The sequence below is a fragment of the Vidua chalybeata genome, chromosome 31 (genome assembly GCF_026979565.1).
Source record: "Vidua chalybeata isolate OUT-0048 chromosome 31, bVidCha1 merged haplotype, whole genome shotgun sequence".
NCBI classification, from domain to species: domain Eukaryota; kingdom Metazoa; phylum Chordata; class Aves; order Passeriformes; family Viduidae; genus Vidua; species Vidua chalybeata.
This window is the reverse complement of record NC_071560.1, coordinates 1,733,100-1,757,160: the sequence shown is the minus strand read 5'-3', so window position 1 is coordinate 1,757,160 and position 24,061 is coordinate 1,733,100. Positions and strand designations below refer to the sequence as shown.

Below are 24,061 nucleotides of genomic sequence, written 5' to 3'. Positions count from 1 at the left end.
TTTTTGGGGCACCTCAGCCCCTTTTTGGGGTGATTCAGTCCTTTTTGGGGCGATTCAGTCATTTTTGGAGCACCTCAGTTATTTTTGGGGTGATTCAGTTCTTTTTGGGGTGATTGAGTCCTTTTTGGGGTGATTCAGTCCTTTTTGGGGCGATTCAGTCAGTTTTGGGGTGATTCAGTCCTTTTGGGGCACCTCAGCCCCTTTTTGGGGTGATTCAGTCATTTTTGGGGCACCTCAGCCCCTTTTTGGGGCACCTCACCCCACTTTTGGAGCGTTCCAAGCCCTTTTTTGGGCTGACCTCACACCTTTTCTCGGGGCTCCCCTCCCGACCGCCGTTCCCAGCCACCTCTCGACACAAAAAAACATTTTCCTGCCATATTTCCCTCTTTTCCTGCCGTTTTCCCCCTTTTCCTCCCATTTTACGCTTTTCCTCCCGTTTCCCCCCCTTTTCCTCCCGTTTTTCCCTGTTTTCTGCCATTTCCCCCCTTTTCCTACCATTTCCCCCCCTTTCCTCCCATTTTCCCCCCTTTTCCTCCCGTTTTTCCCTGTTTTCTGCCATTTCCCCCCTTTTCCTGCCTTTTTTTCCCCTTTTCCTGCCTTTTCCCCCCTTTTCCTCCCGTTTTTCCCCCTTTCCCTCCCATTTTTCCCTGTTTTCCTCCCATTTCCCCCATTTTCCTGCCGTTTTTCCCCCTTTCCTCCCGTTTCCCCCCCTTTTTCTCCCGTTTCCCCCCCTTTCCCTCCCGTTTTCCCCCCTTTTTCCTCCCGTTTCCCCCCTTTCCCTCCCGTTTTCCTGCCCTTTCCCTCCCATTTTTCCCCATTTCTCCCCCATCCCCCTGCAGACGACGGCTGGCCGAGCGCCGCCGAGGCCGACAGCTCCCGCGACGGCTTCGACGACACCGAGGACCCCCGGGGGACTCCCCGGCGGGACCCCCCGGACCCCTCCCGCCCCACCTGCGAGCTCTGCGGGAAAAGCTTCACCTCGGACACGTCCCTGAGCCGCCACCTGCGCGCCCACCCGGGCGGGGCCCCCTTCAGCTGCTTCCGCTGCCGCAGCGCCTTCCCGTGCGGTGCCGCGCTGCGGGAGCACCTGGGCACGCCGTGCCAGCCGCGCCCGCACAAGTGCCGCACCTGCCCCAAGCGCTTCGCCTCCGCCCGCTCGCTGCAGAAGCACCGGCGCGTCCACCTGGACGGCGCCCTGCGCTGCCCGGACTGCGGCAAAACCCTCACGTCCAAGGCGTCGCTGGTCACCCACCGGCGCATCCACACCGGGGAGCGCCCGTTCGCCTGCCCGGACTGCGGGAAGGGTTTCATGGCCACCAAGTCGCTCAGCAAGCACCGGCAGGCGCAGCACGCCGGCGGCTTCGTCTGCGGCGACTGCGGCAAGAGCCTCTCGTCGCACCCCGCGCTCGTCGCGCACCGCCGCATCCACACCGGGGAGCGGCCCTACGAGTGCCCCGACTGCGGCAAGGGCTTCATGGCCGTCAAATCGCTCAGCAAGCACCGCAAAACGCACCGGGACGGGCCCGCCGCGCCCGCGCCCTGCCCCGACTGCGGCGACGGCGGGGCGGCCGCGCCTTGCCCGCACCGCCGGCGGATCCTCGGTGACGGCCCCGGGGCAGCGCCCGCGGAGCCGCCGCGACCCCTCGGGAACGGCCCCGGTGTGCCCCCGGAGCTGCCGCGACCCTTCGGGGACGGCCCCGGTGTGCCCCCGGAGCTGCCGCGGCCACTGGGGGACGGCCCCGGGGCAGCGCCGGAGCTGCCGCGGCCGCTCGGGGACGGCCCCGGGGCAGCGCCGGAGCCGCCGCGACCCCTCGGGGACAGCCCCGGAGCACCCCCGGAGCCGCCGCGGCCCCTCAAGCGCCGCCGCCCCGCGTGCGAGCAGTGCGGGAAGGCGTTCCGGGACGGCGCCGCGCTGCGGCGGCACCGGCGCGTCCACACCGGGGAGAAGCCGTTCGGCTGCAGCGAGTGCGGGAAGAGCTTCCGCACCAGCTCCAGCCTCGTCATCCACCGGCGCATCCACACGGGCGAGAAGCCGTACCCCTGCTCCCAGTGCGCCAAGAGCTTCGTGTCGCGCTCGTCCCTCATGAAGCACCTGCGGACTCACCTGCGCAAGGAGCTGCTGGAGGCGGCGCGGCCCTGAGCGGGCGCTCCCGGCGCCGCCCGGCCCGGCCCGGCCGCGGGTGTTGGGTGCCAACCCCCGGGGAGCGGTGGGATTTGGGTGCCAACCCCCAGGGAGCGGTGGGATTTGGGTGCCAGCCCCCAGGGAGCGGTGGGATTTGGGTGCCAACCGCCGGGGAGCGGTGGGATTTGGGTGCCAACCCCCGGGGAGAGGTGGGATTTGGGTGCCAACCCCCGGGGAGCGGTGGGATTTGGGTACCAACCCCCAGGGAGAGGTGGGATTTGGGTGCCAGCCCCCAGGGAGCGGTGGGATTTGGGTGCCAACCCCCAGGGATTGATGGACAAAATTTGGGTGTCCACCTCAGGGATCAATGGACAAATTTTGGGTGCCCACCTCAGGGGTTGATTGACAAATTTTGGGTGCCCGCCTCAGGGGCTGATGGATTGAATTTGGGTGCCCACCTCAGGGGTTGATGGACAAATTTTGGGTCCCCACCTCAGGGATCAATGGACAAATTTTGGGTGCCCACCTCAGGGGTTGATGGACAAATTTTGGATGCCCGCCTCAGGGGCTGATGGATTGAATTTGGGTGCCCACCTCAGGGATCGATGGAAAATTTTGGGTACCTGCCTCAGGGATCAATGGACAAATTTTGGGTGCCCACCTCAGGGGTTGATGGATTGAATTTGGGTGCCCACCTCAGGGACTGAAGGACAAAATTTGGGTGCCCACCTCAGGGATCAATAGAAAATTTTGGGTGCCCGCCTCAGGGGTTGAAGGACAAAATTTGGGTGCCCACCTCAGGGGTTGATGGAATTCGCGTGCCCGTCCCTGGGATGAAGATGCTCCTGTACATCCAACTCCACTTTTTTAGAGGCTAAAAAGTTTTTTTTTAGCTTCCCACCACCCAAAATATTCCAGTGGGTGAAGTGGAGGTGCTGGAGCTGGGGGGGGTCTCTGTTCCCCCGAGGGTTGCTCCATCCAAATCATTTTTTTTATGGATACGGCGTGTCTCAAACCCACGTTTCCTTCCCCAGTTCCCCCCTGCCCCAAAATAAGGCGAAATAAAGCGGAATTGGGATTTTAGGAAAGCAGGGTCATGATTTGACGGCTCGGGGGTTGGGGTGGGAACGTGGGACCCTCATGGAGAGGGGCTCCCCTCCCCCAGGAACCCATCCCGGGGTGGGGTGGGGGGCTCCGGGGAGAGGAGGGTGGGATTGGGGTGAAATTCGCTCCTGCTGGTGATGCCGAGCCCAGTTTCCCTCGGGATTGAATCCCAAAAATTGGGCGGGGGCTCCTCCAGATGTGGTGCCCCCCCCCAAAGCTGTGCCCAAAACGCCGCTGGCAGCGGTGGGATTCGAACCCACGCCCCCGCAGGGACTGGAGCCTTAATCCAGCGCCTTGGACCGCTCGGCCACGCTACCTTAGCAAGGGGGGGGGGGGGGGGGGCAGCACCCCGGGATGGGCCCCAAAATTTGGGAATTCGGGCAAATTCATCAGTAGGGGGCGGGGGGCAAACCCTAACCCCCCGACCCCCGTGTTTCGGGTGTAATTTGGGGTCAAGTCCCGTCCGGGGCTGCCGGAGCGGGAATCAATTAATGGAATTAACGGAATTAACGGGAATCCGCCCCATCCCAGCGGACCCGGGCGGGGGGGGGATGTCCCTGCCCATGGATCGCCTCCCGTTCCCCTCAAACCCCCCGATGAATCCGAGGACGGGGAAAAAGTGGGAGGACAATTCCCGGTGCCCTACGGAGTCCCGGCGCTCCCCCCCCCGCCACCCCGTTCCTATTCCCGGTCCAATTCCCGTCTTTTCCCGCTCATCCCGGGGCGGACCCGAAGGGGGACCCTCCCATAAAGGCCCGGAATCGGCGTTCCCTCCCCAAAACTCCGCCTCGGACCCTCCCTCCGGACCCGGTGTCCCCCTCACATCCCGGGGCCGGGATTTGAAAAATCCCGACACCGCAGGGGCCGGGAAGGGGCTGCGGACGCTCCCAAAATCCCCGAGTTTTTACGTCAAAACGGCCGGAAAAAAAGGAATTTAAGCTCCGGAGGGTTTTGCAGGGTTTATTACCGGGGGGAGGACGCCGTGGTCACCCCCCCCCCCCCCCCCGGGGCCACCAGATCAGGCTTGGCTGGTGGCCAAGGATGAGCGGGGAGGGGATGGCGAGGGGCGAGCAGGGATTCGGCGGGGATCGAGGTGGGATTGCGGCAAGGTGGGATCGCGGCGAGGTGGGATCACGGTGAGGTGGGATCACGGTGAGGTGGGATCACGGTGAGATGGGATCACGGCGAGGTGGGGTCCCGGCGAGGTGGGATCACGGTGAGGTGGGATCACGGTGAGGTGGGATCACGGCGAGGTGGGATCACGGCGAGGTGGGATCACGGCGAGGTGGGATCCCGGTGAGGTGGGATCACGGTGAGATGGGATCACGGCGAGGTGGGATCACGGCGAGGTGGGGTCCCGGCGAGGTGGGATCACGGTGAGGTGGGATCACGGTGAGGTGGGATCACGGCGAGGTGGGATCACGGCGAGGTGGGATCACGGCGAGGTGGGATCACGGTGAGGTGGGATCCCGGTGAGGTGGGATCACGGTGAGATGGGATCACGGCGAGGTGGGATCACGGCGAGGTGGGATCACGGCGAGGTGGGATCGCGGCGAGGTGGGATCGCGGCGAGGTGGGGTCCCGGTGAGGTGGGATCACGGCGAGGTGGGATCACGGCGAGGTGGGATCACGGCGAGGTGGGATCACGGTGAGGTGGGATCACGGTGAGATGGGATCGTGGCGAGGTGGGATCACGGCGAGGTGGGATCACGGCGAGGTGGGGTCCCGGTGAGGTGGGATCACAGCAAGGTGGGATCACGGCGCCCGTCGGGAGCGGCGAATCCCAGTTTAGAGCTCCCGGTTCCTCACTGGGATCCTCCTGGCGCCGTGACCCGGCCCCATCCCATTCCCAGCGTTCCCATCCTGCTCCGTGCCATCCCTGTCCAGGTGGAGGTCGGGGCTCCCTCTGCTCCCCCCTCCATGAGCAGAATTCCCTGAATTCCGGGGTCACTGCATGAGGGAGGGGGAGTCCAGCCCCCCCCAACCAGAACCAGAACCCCAAATTCAGGAATCCTGTGGAATCACTGGACCGTGGAGATGGCCCCCATGTCCAGGATGGACACGGTGTCCTGGGAGGGGTCCTGGGGTCACTGGACGAGGGAATTCCAGGATCACTGGACGAGGGAAGTCCAGGATCACTGGACGAGGGAATTCCAGGATCACTGGACGATGGAAATCTCCCTCAGCTCCAGCCAGAACCAGGGCCGGACACGGTGTCCTGGGGTCACTGGACGAGGGAATTCCAGGATCACTGGACAAGGGAATTCCAGGATCACTGGACGAGGGAATTCCAGGATCACTGGACAAGGGAATTCCAGGATCACTGGACGAGGGAATTCCAGGATCACTGGACGAGGGAATTCCAGGATCACTGGACGAGGGAATTCCGGGATCACTGGACGATGGAATTCCAGGATCACTGGACGAGGGAAGTCCAGGATCACTGGACGAGGGAATTCCGGGATCACTGGACGATGGAATTCCAGGATCACTGGACGAGGGAATTCCAGGATCACTGGACAAGGGAATTCCAGGATCACTGGACGAGGGAATTCCAGGATCACTGGACGATGGAAATCTCCCCCAGCTCCAGCCAGAACCAGGGCCGCACGCGCTCCCCGGCGAAGGCGGCGGCCGGGAAGGCGAACAGCGGCGTCGGGCTCCGGCTGTCGCCGTCGAAGAAAGCCACGCGGCCGCCCTCGTAGTCCAGGGCCACGCGCAGGCGCCGGGGGACGCGCGGCGTCGCCAGCGGCGTCGGGGGGCTCGTCAGCGCCCGGCCCAGGCCCCCCCAGCGCTGCACGGCCCAGACGCCGTCGCCGGGGCTGAAGGCCGCGGCCGGGCCTTGGCGCGGCACCGACTCGCGGCTGACGCCCACGGCGCAGAACGGGCCCTCGGCCACGGCCACGGTCCAGGTGTGGCGGCCCGCGGTGAAGCCGGGCTTGCCCAGCACGCACGGCGCCGCCGTGAAGCGCTCGGGGCTCGCCGGGGGCTCGGGGCCGCCGTAGGCCCAGCGCGCCCCGAGACCGTCCGGGGAGAGCAGGAGGCGAGGGTGGGATGTGAGAGGGTCCAGGGTGATGTGGGCTGGGAATGGGGGGGGTTTGGGGGGGAGTTGGGGGGGAAATGGGGGAAATTTGGGGGGGAAATGGGGGGGAAATGGGGGGAGAATGGGGGGAAATTGGGGGGGAAATGGGGGGAAATTTGGGGGGGAAATGGGGGGAAATGGGGAGGAAGTTGGGGGGGGAATTGGGGGGGGAATGGGGGGGATTGGGGGGAAATTGGGGGGAAATGGGGCAGAAATGGGAGTAGAAAAATGGGAGGAAATGGGGGAGAAATTGGGGGGGAAATGGGGGGGAAATTTGGGGGAAATTGGGGGGAAAATTGGGGGGAAATGGGGGGGAAATTGGGGGGAAATTGGGGGGAAATTGGGGGGAAATGGGGAGGAAATGGGGGGAATGGGAGGGAAATTGGGGGAAATAGGGGGAGAAAAAGGGGGGAATTGGGGGGAAATTGGGGGGAAATGGGGGGAAATGGGGGGGAAATGGGGAGGAAATTGAGGGGAAATGGGGCGGAAATGAGAGTAGAAAAATGGGGGGAAATGGGGGAGAAATTGGGGGGGAAATGAGGGGAAATTGGGGGGTAAGTGGGGGAAATGGGGGAGGAAATGGGGGGAGAATGGAAGGGAATGGGGGGAATTGGGGGGGCAGTGGGGGGGAAATGGGGGGAATGGGGGGAAAATGGGGGGGAATGGGGGGAAATGCAGGAGAAATTGGGGGGAAATGGGGGGAAATTTTGGGGGAAATTGGGGGGGAATTGGGGGGAAATTGGGGGCAAATGGGGAGGAAATTGGGGGGGGGAATGGGGCAGAAATGGGAGTAGAAAAATGGGGGAAATGGGGGAGAAATTGGGGGGAAATGGGGGGAAATTTGGGATAAGTGGGGGAAATGGGGGAGGAAATGGGGGAGAATGGAAGGGAATGGGGGGAATTGGGGGGGCAGTGGGGGGGGAAATGGGGGGGAATGGGGGGAAATGCAGGAGAAATTGGGGGGAAATTTGGGGGAAATTGGGGGGAAATGGGGGGGAAATTGGGGGGGAATGGGGGGAAATGGGGAGGAAATGGGGGGAATGGGAGGGAAATTGGGGGGAAATAGGGGGAGAAAAAGGGGGAAATTGGGGGGGAAATTGGGGGGAAATTTGGGGGGAAATTGGGGGGAATGGGGAGGAAATTGGGGGGAAATTGGGGGGAAATGGGGCAGAAATGGGAGCAGAAAACGGGGGGAAATGGGGAGGAAAACGGGGGGAGAAAAAGGGGTGAAAAAGCAGAGAAAAAGAGGATAAAAAAAAGGGGGGGGAAAGGGGGCCAAAATGAGGGAAAACGTGGGGAAAATGGGGAGGAAAAAAAGAGGGGAAAGGAGGGGAAAAAAGGAGGGGAAGGAAGAACAGGAGGAAGAATGGAAAGAGGAGAAGGAAAAGGGAAAAAAAGAGGAGAAAGAGGGAGCAGAAATGACAGGAAAAAAGAGGGAAAAAAGGGATAAGAGAAGGTGAAACCAGGCAAAAATGCCGAGTTTTGCCCTTTTCCATCCGTTTTTCCCGCAGGGACTCACCCACTTTTTCTTCCTCTTTCCCTAAAATGAGGGAATTAATAAAGGAATCCCCGGTGGGGGCAGAGGTTGGGAAGGGAGGGAGGAAAGGAGGGAGGGGAGAAGACTCACGGTGCTCCTCGAGGCACCACCCTGCCAGGGAGAGCGGGAATAAATAAAATGAGGGGAGTGAAAGGTGGGAAATAAAAGGAAAAAAAAAAAAAAAAGAGTAAAGAAAAAGAAAAAAAAGGAAACAAAAAGAAAAATAAAAAAAGAAAAAAGAAAAAAAAGTAAAAAGAAAAAAGGAAAGTAAAAGAAAAAAAGGAAACAAAAAGAAAAATAAAAAAAGAAAAGAGAAAAAAAAGGAAAAAGAAAAAAGGAAAGTAAAAGAAAAAAGGAAACAAAAAAAATAAAAAAAGAAAAGAGAAAAAAAGGGAAAAAAAAGGAAAGTAAAAGAAAAAAAAGGAAACAAAAAAATAAAAAAAGAAAAAAGAAAAAAAGGAAAAAAGAAAAAAGGAAAGTAAAATAAAAAAAGGGAAACAAAAAAAATAAAAAAAGAAAAAAGAAAAAAAGGGAAAAAAAAAGGAAAGTAAAAGAAAAAAAAGGAAACAAAAAGAAAAATAAAAAAAGAAAAAAGAAAAAAAAAGAAAAAAGAAAAAGAAAAAAAAGGAAAAAAGAAAAAAGAAAAAAGAAAAAAAAAGAAAAAAGAGAATAAAAATAATAAAACAAAATAAAAAAATTAGAATAAAATAGAGCTAAATAAATTTTAAAAAAATAGAAAAATGAAGGAAAGAAAATGGAATAAAACAAACTCGGAGCAACTCTGGGACCGCACACTCACAGATCCGTGTTCGGGATTCCTCTGAAAGGAGGAAATGAACTGGAATTAATGCAGAAATGAAAATCGGCTGCGGGAACAATTCCTTTTCCCAATGAAGGGAACAGAATTTTTATTTCCCTCCAGGACTCACCGAGCTCCGCGTTCAGCTCGGCTGGAAAAGGAGGAAAAAGGAGAATTTCCATCAGAAATTCCCATTCCCGAAATTCCCATTTCAGAAATTCCCAATTCCAAATTCCCATTTCTGAAATTCCCATTTCCAAATTCCCATTTCCAAATTCCCAATTCCAAAATTCCCACTTCTGAAATTCCCATTTCCAAATTCCCATTTCAGAAATTCCCAATTCCAAAATTCCCACTTCTGAAATTCCCATTTCCAAATTCCCACTTCCGAAATTCCCAATTCCAAAATTCCCACTTCCGAAATTCCCAATTCCAAAATTCCCACTTCTGAAATTCCCATTTCCAAATTCCCACTTCCGAAATTCCCATTTCCAAATTCCCATTTCCAAAATTCCCACTTCCAAATTCCCACCTCCAAAATTCCCATTTCAGAAATTCCCATTTCCAAATTCCCACTTCCGAAATTCCCAATTCCAAAATTCCCACTTCTGAAATTCCCATTTCCAAATTCCCACTTCTGAAATTCCCAATTCCGAAATTCCCACTTCCGAAATTCCCACTTCCAAATTACCAATTCCAAATTCCCACTTCCGAAATTCCCACTTCTGAAATTCCCACTTCCAAAATTCCCAATTCCAAAATTCCCATTTCAGAAATTCCCACTTCTGAAATTCCCATTTCCAAATTCCCAATTCCAAAATTCCCATTTCCGAAATTCCCATTTCCAAATTCCCACTTCTGAAATTCCCACTTCCAAAATTCCCATTTCCAAAATTCCCATGTCCAAATTCCCATTTCCGAAATTCCCACTTCCAAAATTCCCAATTCCAAAATTCCCACTTCCAAATTCCCATTTCCAAAATTCCCACTTCCAAAATTCCCATTTCCAAATTCCCAATTCCGAAATTCCCAATTCCAAAATTCCCATTTCCAAATTCCCAATTCTGAAATTCCCATTTCCAAATTCCCATTTCCAAATTCCCATTTCCTAAATTCCCATTTCAGAAATTCCCATTTCCAAATTCCCACTTCTGAAATTCCCAATTCCAAAATTCCCATTTCCAAATTCCCAATTCTGAAATTCCCATTTCCAAATTCCCATTTCCGAAATTCCCATTTCCGAAATTCCCATTTCCGAAATTCCCAATTCCAAAATTCCCATTTCCGAAATTCCCATTTCCAAATTCCCATTTCCAAATTCCCATTTCCGAAATTCCCAATTCCAAAATTCCCACTTCTGAAATTCCCATTTCCGAAATTCCCAATTCCAAAATTCCCACTTCTGAAATTCCCATTTCCAAATTCCCACTTCCGAAATTCCCATTTCCAAATTCCCATTTCCAAAATTCCCATTTCCAAATTCCCACTTCCGAAATTCCCAATTCCAAAATTCCCACTTCTGAAATTCCCATTTCCAAATTCCCACTTCTGAAATTCCCAATTCCGAAATTCCCACTTCCGAAATTCCCACTTCCAAATTACCAATTCCAAATTCCCACTTCCGAAATTCCCACTTCTGAAATTCCCACTTCCAAAATTCCCATTTCCAAATTCCCATTTCCGAAATTCCCATTTCTGAAATTCCCACTTCCAAAATTCCCAATTCCAAAATTCCCATTTCAGAAATTCCCACTTCTGAAATTCCCATTTCCAAATTCCCAATTCCAAAATTCCCATTTCCGAAATTCCCATTTCCAAATTCCCACTTCTGAAATTCCCACTTCCAAAATTCCCATTTCCAAAATTCCCATGTCCAAATTCCCACTTCTGAAATTCCCACTTCCAAAATTCCCATTTCCAAATTCCCATTTCCGAAATTCCCATTTCCAAATTCCCACTTCCAAAATTCCCAATTCCAAAATTCCCATTTCAGAAATTCCCACTTCTGAAATTCCCATTTCCAAATTCCCAATTCCAAAATTCCCATTTCCGAAATTCCCATTTCCAAATTCCCACTTCTGAAATTCCCACTTCCAAAATTCCCATTTCCAAAATTCCCATGTCCAAATTCCCATTTCCGAAATTCCCATTTCCAAAATTCCCACTTCCAAAATTCCCAATTCCAAAATTCCCACTTCCAAATTCCCATTTCCAAAATTCCCACTTCCAAAATTCCCATTTCCAAATTCCCAATTCCGAAATTCCCAATTCCAAAATTCCCATTTCCAAATTCCCAATTCTGAAATTCCCATTTCCAAATTCCCATTTCCAAATTCCCATTTCAGAAATTCCCATTTCCAAATTCCCACTTCTGAAATTCCCAATTCCAAAATTCCCATTTCCAAATTCCCAATTCTGAAATTCCCATTTCCAAATTCCCATTTCCGAAATTCCCATTTCCGAAATTCCCATTTCCGAAATTCCCAATTCCAAAATTCCCATTTCCGAAATTCCCATTTCCAAATTCCCATTTCCAAATTCCCATTTCCGAAATTCCCAATTCCAAAATTCCCACTTCTGAAATTCCCATTTCCGAAATTCCCACTTCCAAAATTCCCACTTCTGAAATTCCCATTTCCAAATTCCCACTTCCGAAATTCCCAATTCCAAAATTCCCACTTCCGAAATTCCCATTTCCAAAATTCCCAGCTTTCCTGGGCACTCACCGATCTGTCTGTCCCTTTGTTCTGTGGGAAATCGGGTAAAACGTTACAGATATTCCAAATATGGTCACAAAACACAGAGAAATCAAATATTATTTCCATTTGTACGGTATTTGGTAAGGTAGGAGATTTTTATATATAATGTATATTTAAATATATTTATATTTATGTATTTAAATATATTAATATATATATATATTTATAGATAAATATTTAACCATATTTATATATTTTTATATTTTCATATTTATATATTTAAATATGTTTATATATTTTTATATTTTTATTTTTATATATTTAAATATATTTAAATATATTTAAATATATTTATATATGAGGATGTCTATATATTTATATATTTATATTTTAAATATATATTTATGTATTTAAATATAAATATATTAATATATTTTAAATTAATTATATTTATATATAACATAATATATATTACATATATTACATATATTATTATTATATATAAAATATTATAATATAGAGTATAGATAGAATAGAATAGAATAGAATAGAATAGAATAGAATATATGTTCTGTTATATAACATATATTATTATATTATACATATAATATACAAATAATATTTATGTAATATAGAAATATATAAATAATATTCATATATAATATATAAATAATTTCTATTTATAATGAATTATATGTATTTATACAATATCTATATAATATATTACATATATTATATATAAGCAATACATATTTATACTTAATTTTACTTATTTTTAATATATATATTTTATATTATATATCGATATTTATAATTAATTATATTTATTTATACAATATATAGAGTATATCTTATATATACTATATATAAATAATATATATTTATAATTAATCATATTATTTATACAATATATATTATATATTATATGTAAATAACACATATTTATGATTAATTATATTCATTTATACACGAAATATTATATATATTATCTTTATAAATAAAACATATTTTAAATTAATTATAATTATTTTTACAATATATATAATATATACAATATATTATATATAAATAATTCATATTTTCAATTAATTATATTTATTTGTCTTATATATAATATATAATATGTTATATATAATATATAATATATGTTATATAATATATATTATGTATTATATTTTATAATATATATAATATATAATATATATAATATATAATATATAATATATAATATAATATATAATATAATATATAATAATATATAATATATTATATATTATATATTATTATATATTATATTATATATTATATTATATATTATATATTATATATTTTATATACAGAAACAACACATAATTATAATTAATTCTATTTATTTTTACTGTATATATTCTATATTATATCTATAAATAACATATATTTCTAATTAATTAATTCCCCTTTTCTCTGATTCATTTTTCCTGCGTTTCTCTCACCGAGCGCCTCCGAGAGCTCCTCTGCACAGGGAAAAAAAACCCAAAAATTCCTCAAGTCGTGACCAGAACGAGGCGAAATTCCCAAATTTTTGGGGATTTGGGGAATTTCAGCCTGGGGGAGGGGCCACACGCACCGATCCTGGCGTCTCGGATTTCTGCATTGGGGGGAAAAAAATACCGGAAAATTCAAATTATTACAGAAAAAAACCCTAAAAAAATCCCCTCTGTCCCATCCCTCATCCCGGGGGGAAATCCTGGGATTAGAGCAGAATCAAAAATTCGATTTTTTGAACAGAAAACTCCAATTTCACATTAAAAATCTTTATTTTTGTGTCGAAATCCTGAGTTTTTAACCCGAAATCCCCTCGAGTTGGAATAAAAAATAGCGAATTTTATCATCCAAAGCCCCAAATATTTACTGAAAATCCCAAATTTGAATTTGGTTTGAATCCTCCCCCCACCAAGCCGGGATTTGGGTGAATTTTGGGATTTTGGACTCACCCAGCGTCGCCCTGAGCTCCTCTGGGAATCCAAAGGGAAAAAAAAACAAAATTAAAATAATTTAAAATCATTAAAAATAATTCAAAATAATTCAAAATAATCCAAAATAATTCAAAATAATCCAAAATAATTCAAAATAATTTAAAATAATTTAAAATAATCCAAAATAATCCAAAATAATTTAAAATAATTCAAAATAATTCAAAATAATCCAAAATAATTCAAAATAATTTAAAATAACTTAAAATAATCCAAAATAATAATTCAAAATAATTCAAAATAATAATTCAAAATAATTCAAAATAATTTAAAATAATCCAAAATAATAATTCAAAATAATTCAAAATAATAATTCAAAATAATTCAAAATAATTTCAAGTTATCGGATGGGTTTTGGGATATGATGTTGGTTTTATTTTTATTTTTAATTTTTATTATTTTTATTATTTTTATTGTTATTATTATTGTTTTAAAAATCAGATAGGTTTTGGGATATATTATTAGTATTAGTATTAGTATTAGTATTAAATTTATTGATTCCACTTATTTAGTATCCATTTATTTATTAAAATTATTTATTTTCCACTTCTTTATTATCAATTTATTGATCCCAATTATTTATTATCCATTTGTTTATTCAAATTATTTATTATCCATTTATTGATCCCAGTTATTTATTATCCATTTATTGATTCCACTTATTTATTAACCATTTATTTATTCAAATTATTTCTTATCCATTTATTCATCCCAATTATTTATTATCCATTTATTGATCCCAATTATTTATTGATCCCAATTAGTTATTGATCCCAATTTTTACATGATTCCAGCCCAAGTTCAGGAGGAAAATGGGGGAAAAAAGGAGGAATTTGGTGCTGGGAAAGGCAATGAACGACTCACCTGCTTCTCCTTCCTCTTCCTCCTCTTCCTCCTTTTCCTCTTTTTCCTCTTCTTCCTCTTCCTCCTCTATTTCCTCCTTTTCCTCTTCCTTTTTTTCCTCCTCTTCCTCCTCTTCCTCCCATTCTTCTTCTTCTTCCTCTTCCTCCTCTTCTTCCTCTTCCTCTTCCTCCTCTTCTTCCTCTTCTTCCTCTTCCTCCTCCTCTTCCTCCATTTCCTCGCGGATTTCACCTGGCAGGAATTAAAAACCAGGGAATTCCGAGGGGTCGAAAAATGAAATTAAATCCACGTGGGGCGCCAAAATAACGATTAAAAAATGCAAAATGACACGACTGGAAATAACGTTAATCACGCAATTAACGTTAACCACGCAATTATCGTTAATGAGCGTCATTTGCATAACGAAATCCACGCGGGGCAGAAAAATAACGATTAAAAAATGCAAAACGACACAACCGGGAATAACATTAATCACGCAATTAACGTTAACCACGCGATTATCGTTAATGAGCGTCATTTGCATAACGAAATCCACGCGGAGCACAAAAATAACGATTAAAAAATGCAAAATTACATGACCAGAAATTAACGTTAATCACACAATTAACGTTAATCACGCGTTTACCGTTAATGAACGTAATTTGCATAATTACATAATGAACGTAATTTGCATAACGTTATTTTGTGGGGCACAAAAATAACAATTAAAAAATGCAAAATTACATGACCAGAAATAACGTTCATCACACAATTAACGTTAATCATGCGTTTACCGTTAATGAACGTAATTTGAATAATGAAATCCATGGGGGGTGCCAAAATAACGATTAAAAAATGCAAAATGACACGACCAGAAATTAATGTTAATCACACAATTAATGTTAATGACGCGTTTATCGTTGACGAACGTCATTTGAATAATGAAATCCACGTGGGGCAGAAAAATAACAATTAAAAAAATGCAAAATTACATGACCAGAAATAACGTTCATCACACAATTAACGTTAATCACGCGTTCATCGTTAACGAACGTCATTTGAATAACGAAATCCACGTGGGGCGCCAACATAACGATTAAAAAATGCAAAATTACACAACCAGAAATTAACGTTAATCACGCGTTTATCGTTAATGAACCTAATTTGAATAATGAAATCCACGTGGGGCGCCAAAATAACAATTAAAAAATGCAAAATGACACAACCAGAAATTAACGTTAATCATGCAATTATCATTAATGAACGTGATTTGAATAACGAAATCCACGTGGGGCGCCAAAAGAACAATTAAAAAATGCAAAATGACACGGCCAGAAATAACATTAATCACACAATTAACGTTAACCACGCGATTATCGTTAACGAACGTCATTTGAATAATGAAATCCACGTGGGGCGCCAACATAACGATTAAAAAATGCAAAATTACACAACCAGAAATTAACGTTAATCACGCGTTTATCGTTAATGAACCTAATTTGAATAATGAAATCCACGTGGGGCGCCAACATAACGATTAAAAAATGCAAAACGACACAACCAAAAATTAACGTTAATCACACAATTAATGTTAATCACGCGTTTATTGTTGACGAACCTAATTTTATGTTAGAAAAAAATGATGTTTAATTAAAGCATTAATTAGCGGCGCCTCTGAATTCCCCCGAATTTCTCCGAATCCCGCGGAATTCCACGTACCAACGTCCTCCTCCTTCAGCGCCTCTGCAAAAAACCAAATAAAAAAGAGGAAAAGGAGGAGAAATCCAAATTTTTTTTTCCTGTCTTCATTTTTTTTGGGATATGGGATTCTCCTTATTCTTGTTTTTTTTGTTGTTTTTTTTGGGAATTCTTGTTGTTTTTAATGATTTTATTTTGCGTTCCCTTCCCACTCCGCGTTCCCAAATCCATTCATGGAAAAAAAAACCAAAAAAACAACAAAAAAACCCAAAAAAACCCCAAACCCCCGAAAAAAACAAAACAAAAACCCAAAAAAAGCAAAAAAAAAAAAAAAAAAAAAAACCCAAAAACAACCCCAAAAAACAAAAAAAAACCAAAACAACCCCAAAAAAAACAACAAAACAACCCCCAAAAAAAAAACCAAAACCCAAAAAAACCCCAAAGAAAACCCAAAAAAAACCCAAAAAAAACAAAAAAAAACAAAAAAAACCAAAAAAAACCCAAAAAAACCCAAAAAACCCCCAAAAAACCCCAAAATCCCAAATCTTTTTGGAGACAGACCCAAAGGCACTCACCGAGCTCCTCCCTCAGTTTCCCTTCGAAAAAGGAAAATAAAATTATTTGGAATTATTTGAAATCCGAGCAGAGGTTTTATCCCCTCTAAATTCCCATTTTTAATTAATTTTTAATTAATTTCGGGATTTTTTTTTTTTTTGGTTTTGGGGAGGGGGGATTAAAATTCAGAGTTAAAAAAAAAAAAAAATCCGACGGCGCTTACCGATAACGGAGTCCCGTTCTCCTAAAAATAAATTTAAAAATTAAAAAAAAAAAATATTAAAAATGGGTTAAAAACCTTGATTTCATCCCATTTTCAAGTCGTTAAAATTAAGAAAAAATTAAATAAAAATTAAAAAATAAGGGTTACGCCCCGTTAACTCCAAAAAGTTCCATTTTTAATTTTATTTGTGAGGGAGAAATTCCAAATTTGGGTAAATTTGGTGTTTAGAAATGAGAAGTTTTGTCCCAGAAATGAATTTAAGGCATAAAAAAATGAGATTTGAGAGCTTAAAAAAAGAATTAAATCAGAGGCGTTTTGGGGATAAAATGGATATTATTTATATTTATATTTATAGTTATAGTTATAGTTATAGTTATATATTTATATTTATATTTATATTTTATTTATATCTGTAATTTTATATTTATACATTTATATTTTATATATTTATATTTATATTTATATTTACATTTATAATTATATTTTTATTTTTATATTTATATTTTATTTATATCTGTAATTTTATATTTATACATTTATATATTTATATTTATATTTATATTTATATTTATATTTACATTTATATTTTCCAAAATTTTCCCGCTGCCGTTTCCTTCTCCTCTGCACAAAAATGGAAATTATCCCCACATTATCAGCATCATATTAATTATTATTACCCCTAATTATATTATTTTTATTATTTATTTTTATTTTCTTTATAATTATATAATTACCATATTATTAACATTTTTCCTCGTTATTCAAATTTTTCCCCCAAGATTTCCTTCCCCCCTCCAGGGATTTTGGTGATTTTTTTTTCCCCTTTTCCCCCCAAAATTCCCTTTTAATTGTGATTTTTCGGTGTTTTAATCAAGCGGGACTCACCCAGCAGCTCCATCAGGCGCCCTGGGGGAAGCGGAGAGAAATAAATCAAAATTAAAATTAAAATTAAAATTAGAATTAGAATTAAAATTAAAATTAAAACGAAAATGAGAATGAGAATGAAAATTAAAATGAAAATTTTAAAAATTAAAATTAAAATTAAAATTCGAATGATAATTTTAAAAATTAAAATTAAAATTAAAATTCGAATTAAAATCAAAATTAAAATTAAAATTAAAATTAAAATTAAAATTTAAAACTAAAACAAATAAAAATTAAAATTAAAACGAAAAATAAAATTAAAATTAAAAGTAAAATTAAAATTAAAATTAAAACGAAAAATAAAATTAATATTAAAATTAAAATTAGAATAAAAATTAAAATTACAATCAAAATTAAATTAAAATGAAAAGGAATTAATGAATTAATTGATGCCATTCGATGCAGAGATGGGTTTAGGTCGCTGCGGGTTTAGAAATAGAAATGGGTTCTGTTGTAATAGAATATAAATATAAATATAAATATAAATATAAATATAAAATATAAGTATTAATGTAAATAAAATATAAATAGATATACGGTTATAAATATAAATATAAATATAAATATAACATTTAAAATAAATCTACATAAATATAAATGCAGATATAAACATAAATATAAATATAATTGTAAATAATACATAAATATAAATGCATAAATATAATTATAATGCCAAATATACCTCTAATTATAAATATAAATATAATTATTCCAATAAATAGATCTATAAATTTACCTATAAATATAAATATAAATATAAATATAAATATAAATATAAATATAATATAGATATATAAATATAGTTATAATGATAAATATAGCTCTAATTATAATTATAAATATAATATAAATATAAATTTAATTATAATTATGAACATAAACATAGATATAAATATAGATATAAATATAGATATAAATATAAATTATATATATAAATATAAATTAAATATACATATAAATTTACATATAAAATGATTGTAAATGTAAATGTAAAATGTAAATATGATAATGAGAATAAATATAAATATAAATATAAATATAAATATAAATATAAATATAAATATAAATATAAATATAAATATAAATATAAATATATAAATGAAATCTAAATCTAAATCTAAATATAAATATAAATATAAATATAAATATAAATATAAATATATAAATGAAATCTAAATCTAAATCTAAATATAAATATAAATATAAATATAAATATATAAATGAAATATAAATAAAATATAAATATAAATATAAATATAAATATAAATATAAATATAAATATAAATATAGATACGAGCACAAATCCGTCACTCACCGATCTCAGCTTCATTTTCCCCTAAAGGAACCAAATAATGAAAATAAAAACGATTAAAAAGCACCTCACGGAAACTGTTCGAAAAAATAAAAATAAAATTCAAATTGCAAATGTTTCTAACGGAATTTAAATGAGATATTGGGAAAAAATTAAATAATTGCTTTAAAAAATTCAAATTGCAATTGTTTCTAACAGAATTTAAATGAGATATTGGGAAAAAAAAATAGAAATAGCCATAAATAATTTTTTTATTACATAATCTTTTCAAAATTAGAAAAAATTAAAATAATTTAAAAAAGTTTTAAAATTCAAATTACAAGTGTTTCTAAGGGAATAAAAATGAGATATTGGAAAAAAAATTAAATAATTGATTTTAAAAAAATTAAAATTCAGATTGCAAACGTTTCTAACGGAATTAAAATTAGATATTGGAAAAAAAAATAATTGCTTAAAAATTATAAAAAATTCAAATTGCAAATGTTTCTAAGGGAATTAAAATTGGCTATTGGAAAAAAAAATTAAATAATTGCTTTAAAAAAAAAATTAAATTGCAAATGTTTCTAAGGGAATTAAAATTAGATCTTGGAAAAAAATTAATTACTTTTAAAAATTTAAAAAAAATTAAAATCGCAAATGTTTCTAAGGGAATTAAAATTGGCTATTGGAAAAAAAAATTAAATAATTGCTTTAAAAAAAAAATTAAAATTCCAAGTACTCACGGATCCGCGCGTCCCGTGCCTCTAAAGAAACAAAACCAAAAATATTTCTAATTATTCCTGAATTAATAATTAATATTAATTATTCTTTATGTAATATATTAATAGAAATAAAATATAATAATCGTATATTATTTTATAATATATAATATAATAATAAAAATATAATATATATTAATAATATATTATAATAATTTTATATAATATTATATAATAAAACATTTAATAGTAATAATTAATATAATATAATATAATATAATATAATATAATATAATATAATATAATATAATTTGACATAACATATATTAACATATTATATAACACTATATAAATATATAATATTATATAATATTTATTTTATAATATATATTATATAATAATTGCACATATTATATAATAATATTGTATAATACAATATAATAAAATATAATAAAATATAAATCAATATTTACATTTTCCTGAATTAATAACTAATATTAATTATTATTTATTTAATATATTAATATAAATAAAATATAATAAAATATATATATATTATATATAAATAAAATATATAATATAATAAGTATTAATTATGTACTATATTTTATTATAATATTATATAATATTATATAATAACACATTTAATAGACATAATATAATATAATATAATATAATATAATATAATATAATATAATATAATATAATATAATATAATATAATATAATATATAATGTTATATAATATCTATTATATAATAAAATATATAATATATTATATATATTATAGAATAGTATCATATAATATTATATAATAAAATCTATTAAAATATAAATTAATATTTATAATTATTCCTGATATAATAAGCAATATTAATTATTATTTATTTAATATATTGATATAAATAAAATGTAATCATATTATACATATTATAAATAAGTATAATCTGTAATATAATATACATTAAATGTATATAATGTATAATTATAATATAATATATTTAATAATGAAATAATATGAATATAATAAAAAATAAAGATAAAATTAAAAATAGAAATCAAAATCAAAAGAAAAAGAAAAATAAAATAAAAATAAAAATAAAAATAAAAATAAAAATTAAAATTAAAATTAAAATTAAAATTAAAATTAAAATGACAAATGAAAATGAAAATGATAATAAAAATAAAATTTAAAATGAAAATAAAAAATAAAAATAAAAATGAAAATGCAAATGAAAATGAAAATAAAATTTTAAATGAAAATAAAAAATAAAAATGAAAATGAAAAAAAAAATTAAAATGGAAATGGAAATGGAAATGAAAATAAAAATAAAAATAAAAATAAAAATAAAAATAAAAATAAAAACTAAAATTAAAATTAAAATTAAAAGAATTAATAGAAATTATTCACAGCACCAACTCACCCACGTCGGCCGTGAGCTCCCCTGAGAGACAGAAAAAAAAGGGAATTTCGAGAGGAAATTTTGATTTTTCCCGCAGCCCCAGCGAGGATTTTTTGGGGATTTTTTTGGGAATTTTTTGGGATTTTTTGGGGATTTTTTTGGGAATTTTTGGGGATTTTTGGGGGATTTTTTTGGAATTTTTTGGGGATTTTTTGGGGATTTTTTTGGGGATTTTTGGGATTTTTTGGGGATTTTTGGGGGGGTTTTTGGGGGTATTTTTCGGGATTTTTTGGGGGTTTTGGGGGATTTTTGGGGGATTTTTTGGGAGATTTTTGGGGGGGATTTTTTGGGGATTTTTGGGGGATTTTTGGGGGGATTTTTTTGGGATTTTTGGGGGATTTTGAGGGGATTTTTGGGGGATTTTTGGGGATTTTTGGGGGATTTTTTGGGGGGGATTTTTTGGGTAGGTTTTTTGGGGTTTTTTGGCGATTTTTGGGCGATTTTTTTGGGATTTTTTTTGGGATATCTTGGGGATTTTTTGGGGATTTTTTGGGGATTTTTTGGGGATTTTGGGGGATTTTTGGGGATTTTTTGGGGGGTTTTTTTGGGGATTTTTTGGGGATTTTTTGGGGATTTTTTGGGATTTCTTCGGGATTTTTTGGGGGATTTTTTTGGGGCCACAAACGCCCCGAACTCACCGATTTTCGTGTGTCGCTCCCCTGGAAAAGGGCGGGAAAAAGTCCGGATTTGGGGTTATTCCAGATGAATTAATTAACCATTAATTAACCATTAATTAACCGTTAATTAACCATTAATTAACCGTTAATTAACCATTAATTAACCGTTAATTAACCATTAATTAAGGGCAGGACGGGACTCACCGAGCTCCACCGTGAAGATCCCTGGAAACACCAAATCCCGTTAATTCCCCCCTGGAATTTGGGGTTTTTCCCCTTTTTCCTTTGCATTTTTCCCCTTTTCCCCCCAAATTCAGGCTCAGCCTCGCCCCGGCCCTGCAATCCCAGGGGATTCCCCCCCAAATTTTGTGGAATCAGAAGATTTTTTCCCCAAAATTCCGTGGAATTCAGGGATTTTCCTCCCCAAACTCTGTGAAATTCTGGGATTTCCCCCCCCAAACCCTGTGAAATTCTGGGATTTCCCCCCCCCAGATTCTCTGGAATTGAGGGATTTCCCCAAAAATTCCATGGAATTGAGGGATCTCCCCCCAAATCCTGTGAAATTTTGGGATTTCCCCCCCCCAAACCCTGTGGAATTAAGGGGTTTTCCCCCAAATTCCGTGGAATTGAGGGATTTTCCCCCAAATTCTCTGGAATTGAGGGATTTCCCCCCATATTTCATGGAATTGACGGATTACCCCCCAAATTCCGTGGAATCTGAAGATTTTTTTCCCCAAATCCTGTGAAATTTCGGGATTTCCCCACCCCAAACCCTGTGGAATTAAGGGATTTCCCCCCAAATTCCTTGGAATTAGGGGATTTTCCCCCAAATTCCAAGGAATTTAGGGATTTCCCCCCAAATCCTGTTGAAATTTTGGGATTTCCCCCCCCCCCAAACCCTGTGGAATTAAGGGGTTTTCCCCCAAATTTCATGGAATTGAGGGATTTTCCCCCAAATTCTCTGGAATTGAGGGATTTTCCCCCAAATCCTTTGAAATTTTGGGATTTCCCCCACCCCCCCAGATTCTCTGGAATTGAGGGATTTTCCCCCAAATTCCGTGGAATCTGAAGAATTTTTTCCCCAAATCCTGTGAAATCCTGGGATTTTCACCCTCAAATTTCATGGAATTAGCGGATTTTCCCCCAAGTTCTCTGGAATTAGGGGATTTTCCCCAAAATTCCGTAGAATTGAGGGATTTTCCCCCAAATTCCCGGGAATTGAGGGATTTTCCCCCAGAGTCTCTGGAATTGAGGGATTTTCCCCCAAATTCCGTGGAATCTGAAGATTTTTTTCCCCAAATCCTGTGAAATTTCGGGATTTCCCCACCCCAAACCCTGTGGAATTAAGGGATTTCCCCCCAAATTCCTTGGAATTAGGGGATTTTCCCCCAAATTCCAAGGAATTTAGGGATTTCCCCCCAAATCCTGTTGAAATTTTGGGATTTCCCCCCCCCCCCAAACCCTGTGGAATTAAGGGGTTTTCCCCCAAATTTCATGGAATTGAGGGATTTTCCCCCAAATTCTCTGGAATTGAGGGATTTTCCCCCAAATTCTCTGGAATTGAGGGATTTTCCCCCAGATTCTCTGGAATTGAGGGATTTTCCCCCAAATTCCGTGGAATCTGAAGAATTTTTTCCCCAAATCCTGTGAAATCCTGGGATTTTCACCCCCAAATTTCATGGAATTAGGGAATTTTCCCCCAAATTTCAGGGAATTGAGGGATTTTTCCCCCAGATTCTCTGGAATTTAGGGATTTTCCCCCAAATTCCCGGGAATTCGGGGATTTTCCCCCAAATCCCTGCGATCAGGGGTCCCTCGGTGCCGGGGCCAGTCGCACTCACGGATGGTGGCGTCGCACTTGGCTGCGGGAAAAGGAATTAAAACTTCAAAATCGAAAGAAGAATTGAAATGAAAAAAAAAAAAACAAAATTAAAAACCAATTAAAATTTCTGCTCCGGCTCCTTCTCCCCCATCACTCACCGAGCTCTGCTCGGAGCTTCCCTAAAGAGAAGAGAAAGAAAATTAATAAATTCCAGCGCCAGAATTGAGCCCAACCAAAAAATGATCAACAGAATTGATTTTACTCATCAGCATAATTAATTTTTTTTTTGCCATAAACATTCGCTAAAAACGAATATTTTAAGTGCGGATAGAATGAATTTGAATAATTAATGCAAAATGTTATTGATGGAACCACAGTAATAATTTTTTTAATTGGTGTTAGTTACGTTCTTATTAAATATTAAATATTAAATTAAATATTAAAATAAATTAAATTAAATATTAAATTAAATTAAAGATTAATTTATTGTTCGGGTTATGTTGTTGTGAATTAATTAATTATTAATATTAATGGGGTCTAATTGAAGGGGAATCC

General features: G+C 39.4%; 1 protein-coding gene, 2 long non-coding RNA genes and 1 other non-coding gene across 4 annotated transcripts in view; 2 read left to right on the top strand and 2 right to left on the bottom strand.

Moving 5' to 3' along the window:
• LOC128801708 (zinc finger protein 629-like) overlaps window positions 1-2,140 on the top strand; it is a 2,482-nt gene extending 342 nt beyond the window's left edge. The window contains exon 2 of the mRNA XM_053967744.1: window positions 840-2,140. Within this exon, the coding sequence (XP_053823719.1) occupies window positions 840-2,140 (1,301 nt within the window). The remainder of the gene's footprint in view (window positions 1-839) is intronic.
• Window positions 2,141-3,461: 1,321 nt separating this feature from the next.
• Window positions 3,462-3,543, bottom strand: TRNAL-AAG (transfer RNA leucine (anticodon AAG)). The gene has a single exon. It is a non-coding gene; the product is annotated as a tRNA-Leu (tRNA).
• A 679-nt stretch (window positions 3,544-4,222) lies between these two features.
• Window positions 4,223-5,087, top strand: LOC128801802 (uncharacterized). The gene is made up of 3 exons (XR_008435246.1): window positions 4,223-4,415; window positions 4,448-4,511; window positions 4,560-5,087. It is a non-coding gene; the product is annotated as an uncharacterized LOC128801802 (long non-coding RNA).
• A 9,274-nt stretch (window positions 5,088-14,361) lies between these two features.
• On the bottom strand, window positions 14,362-16,692 carry LOC128801812 (uncharacterized). Its single transcript, XR_008435262.1, has 4 exons — window positions 16,672-16,692; window positions 16,469-16,489; window positions 15,915-15,938; window positions 14,362-14,447 (listed from the first exon to the last, which is right to left on the bottom strand). It is a non-coding gene; the product is annotated as an uncharacterized LOC128801812 (long non-coding RNA).
• Between the last annotated feature and the right edge of the window lie 7,369 nt (window positions 16,693-24,061).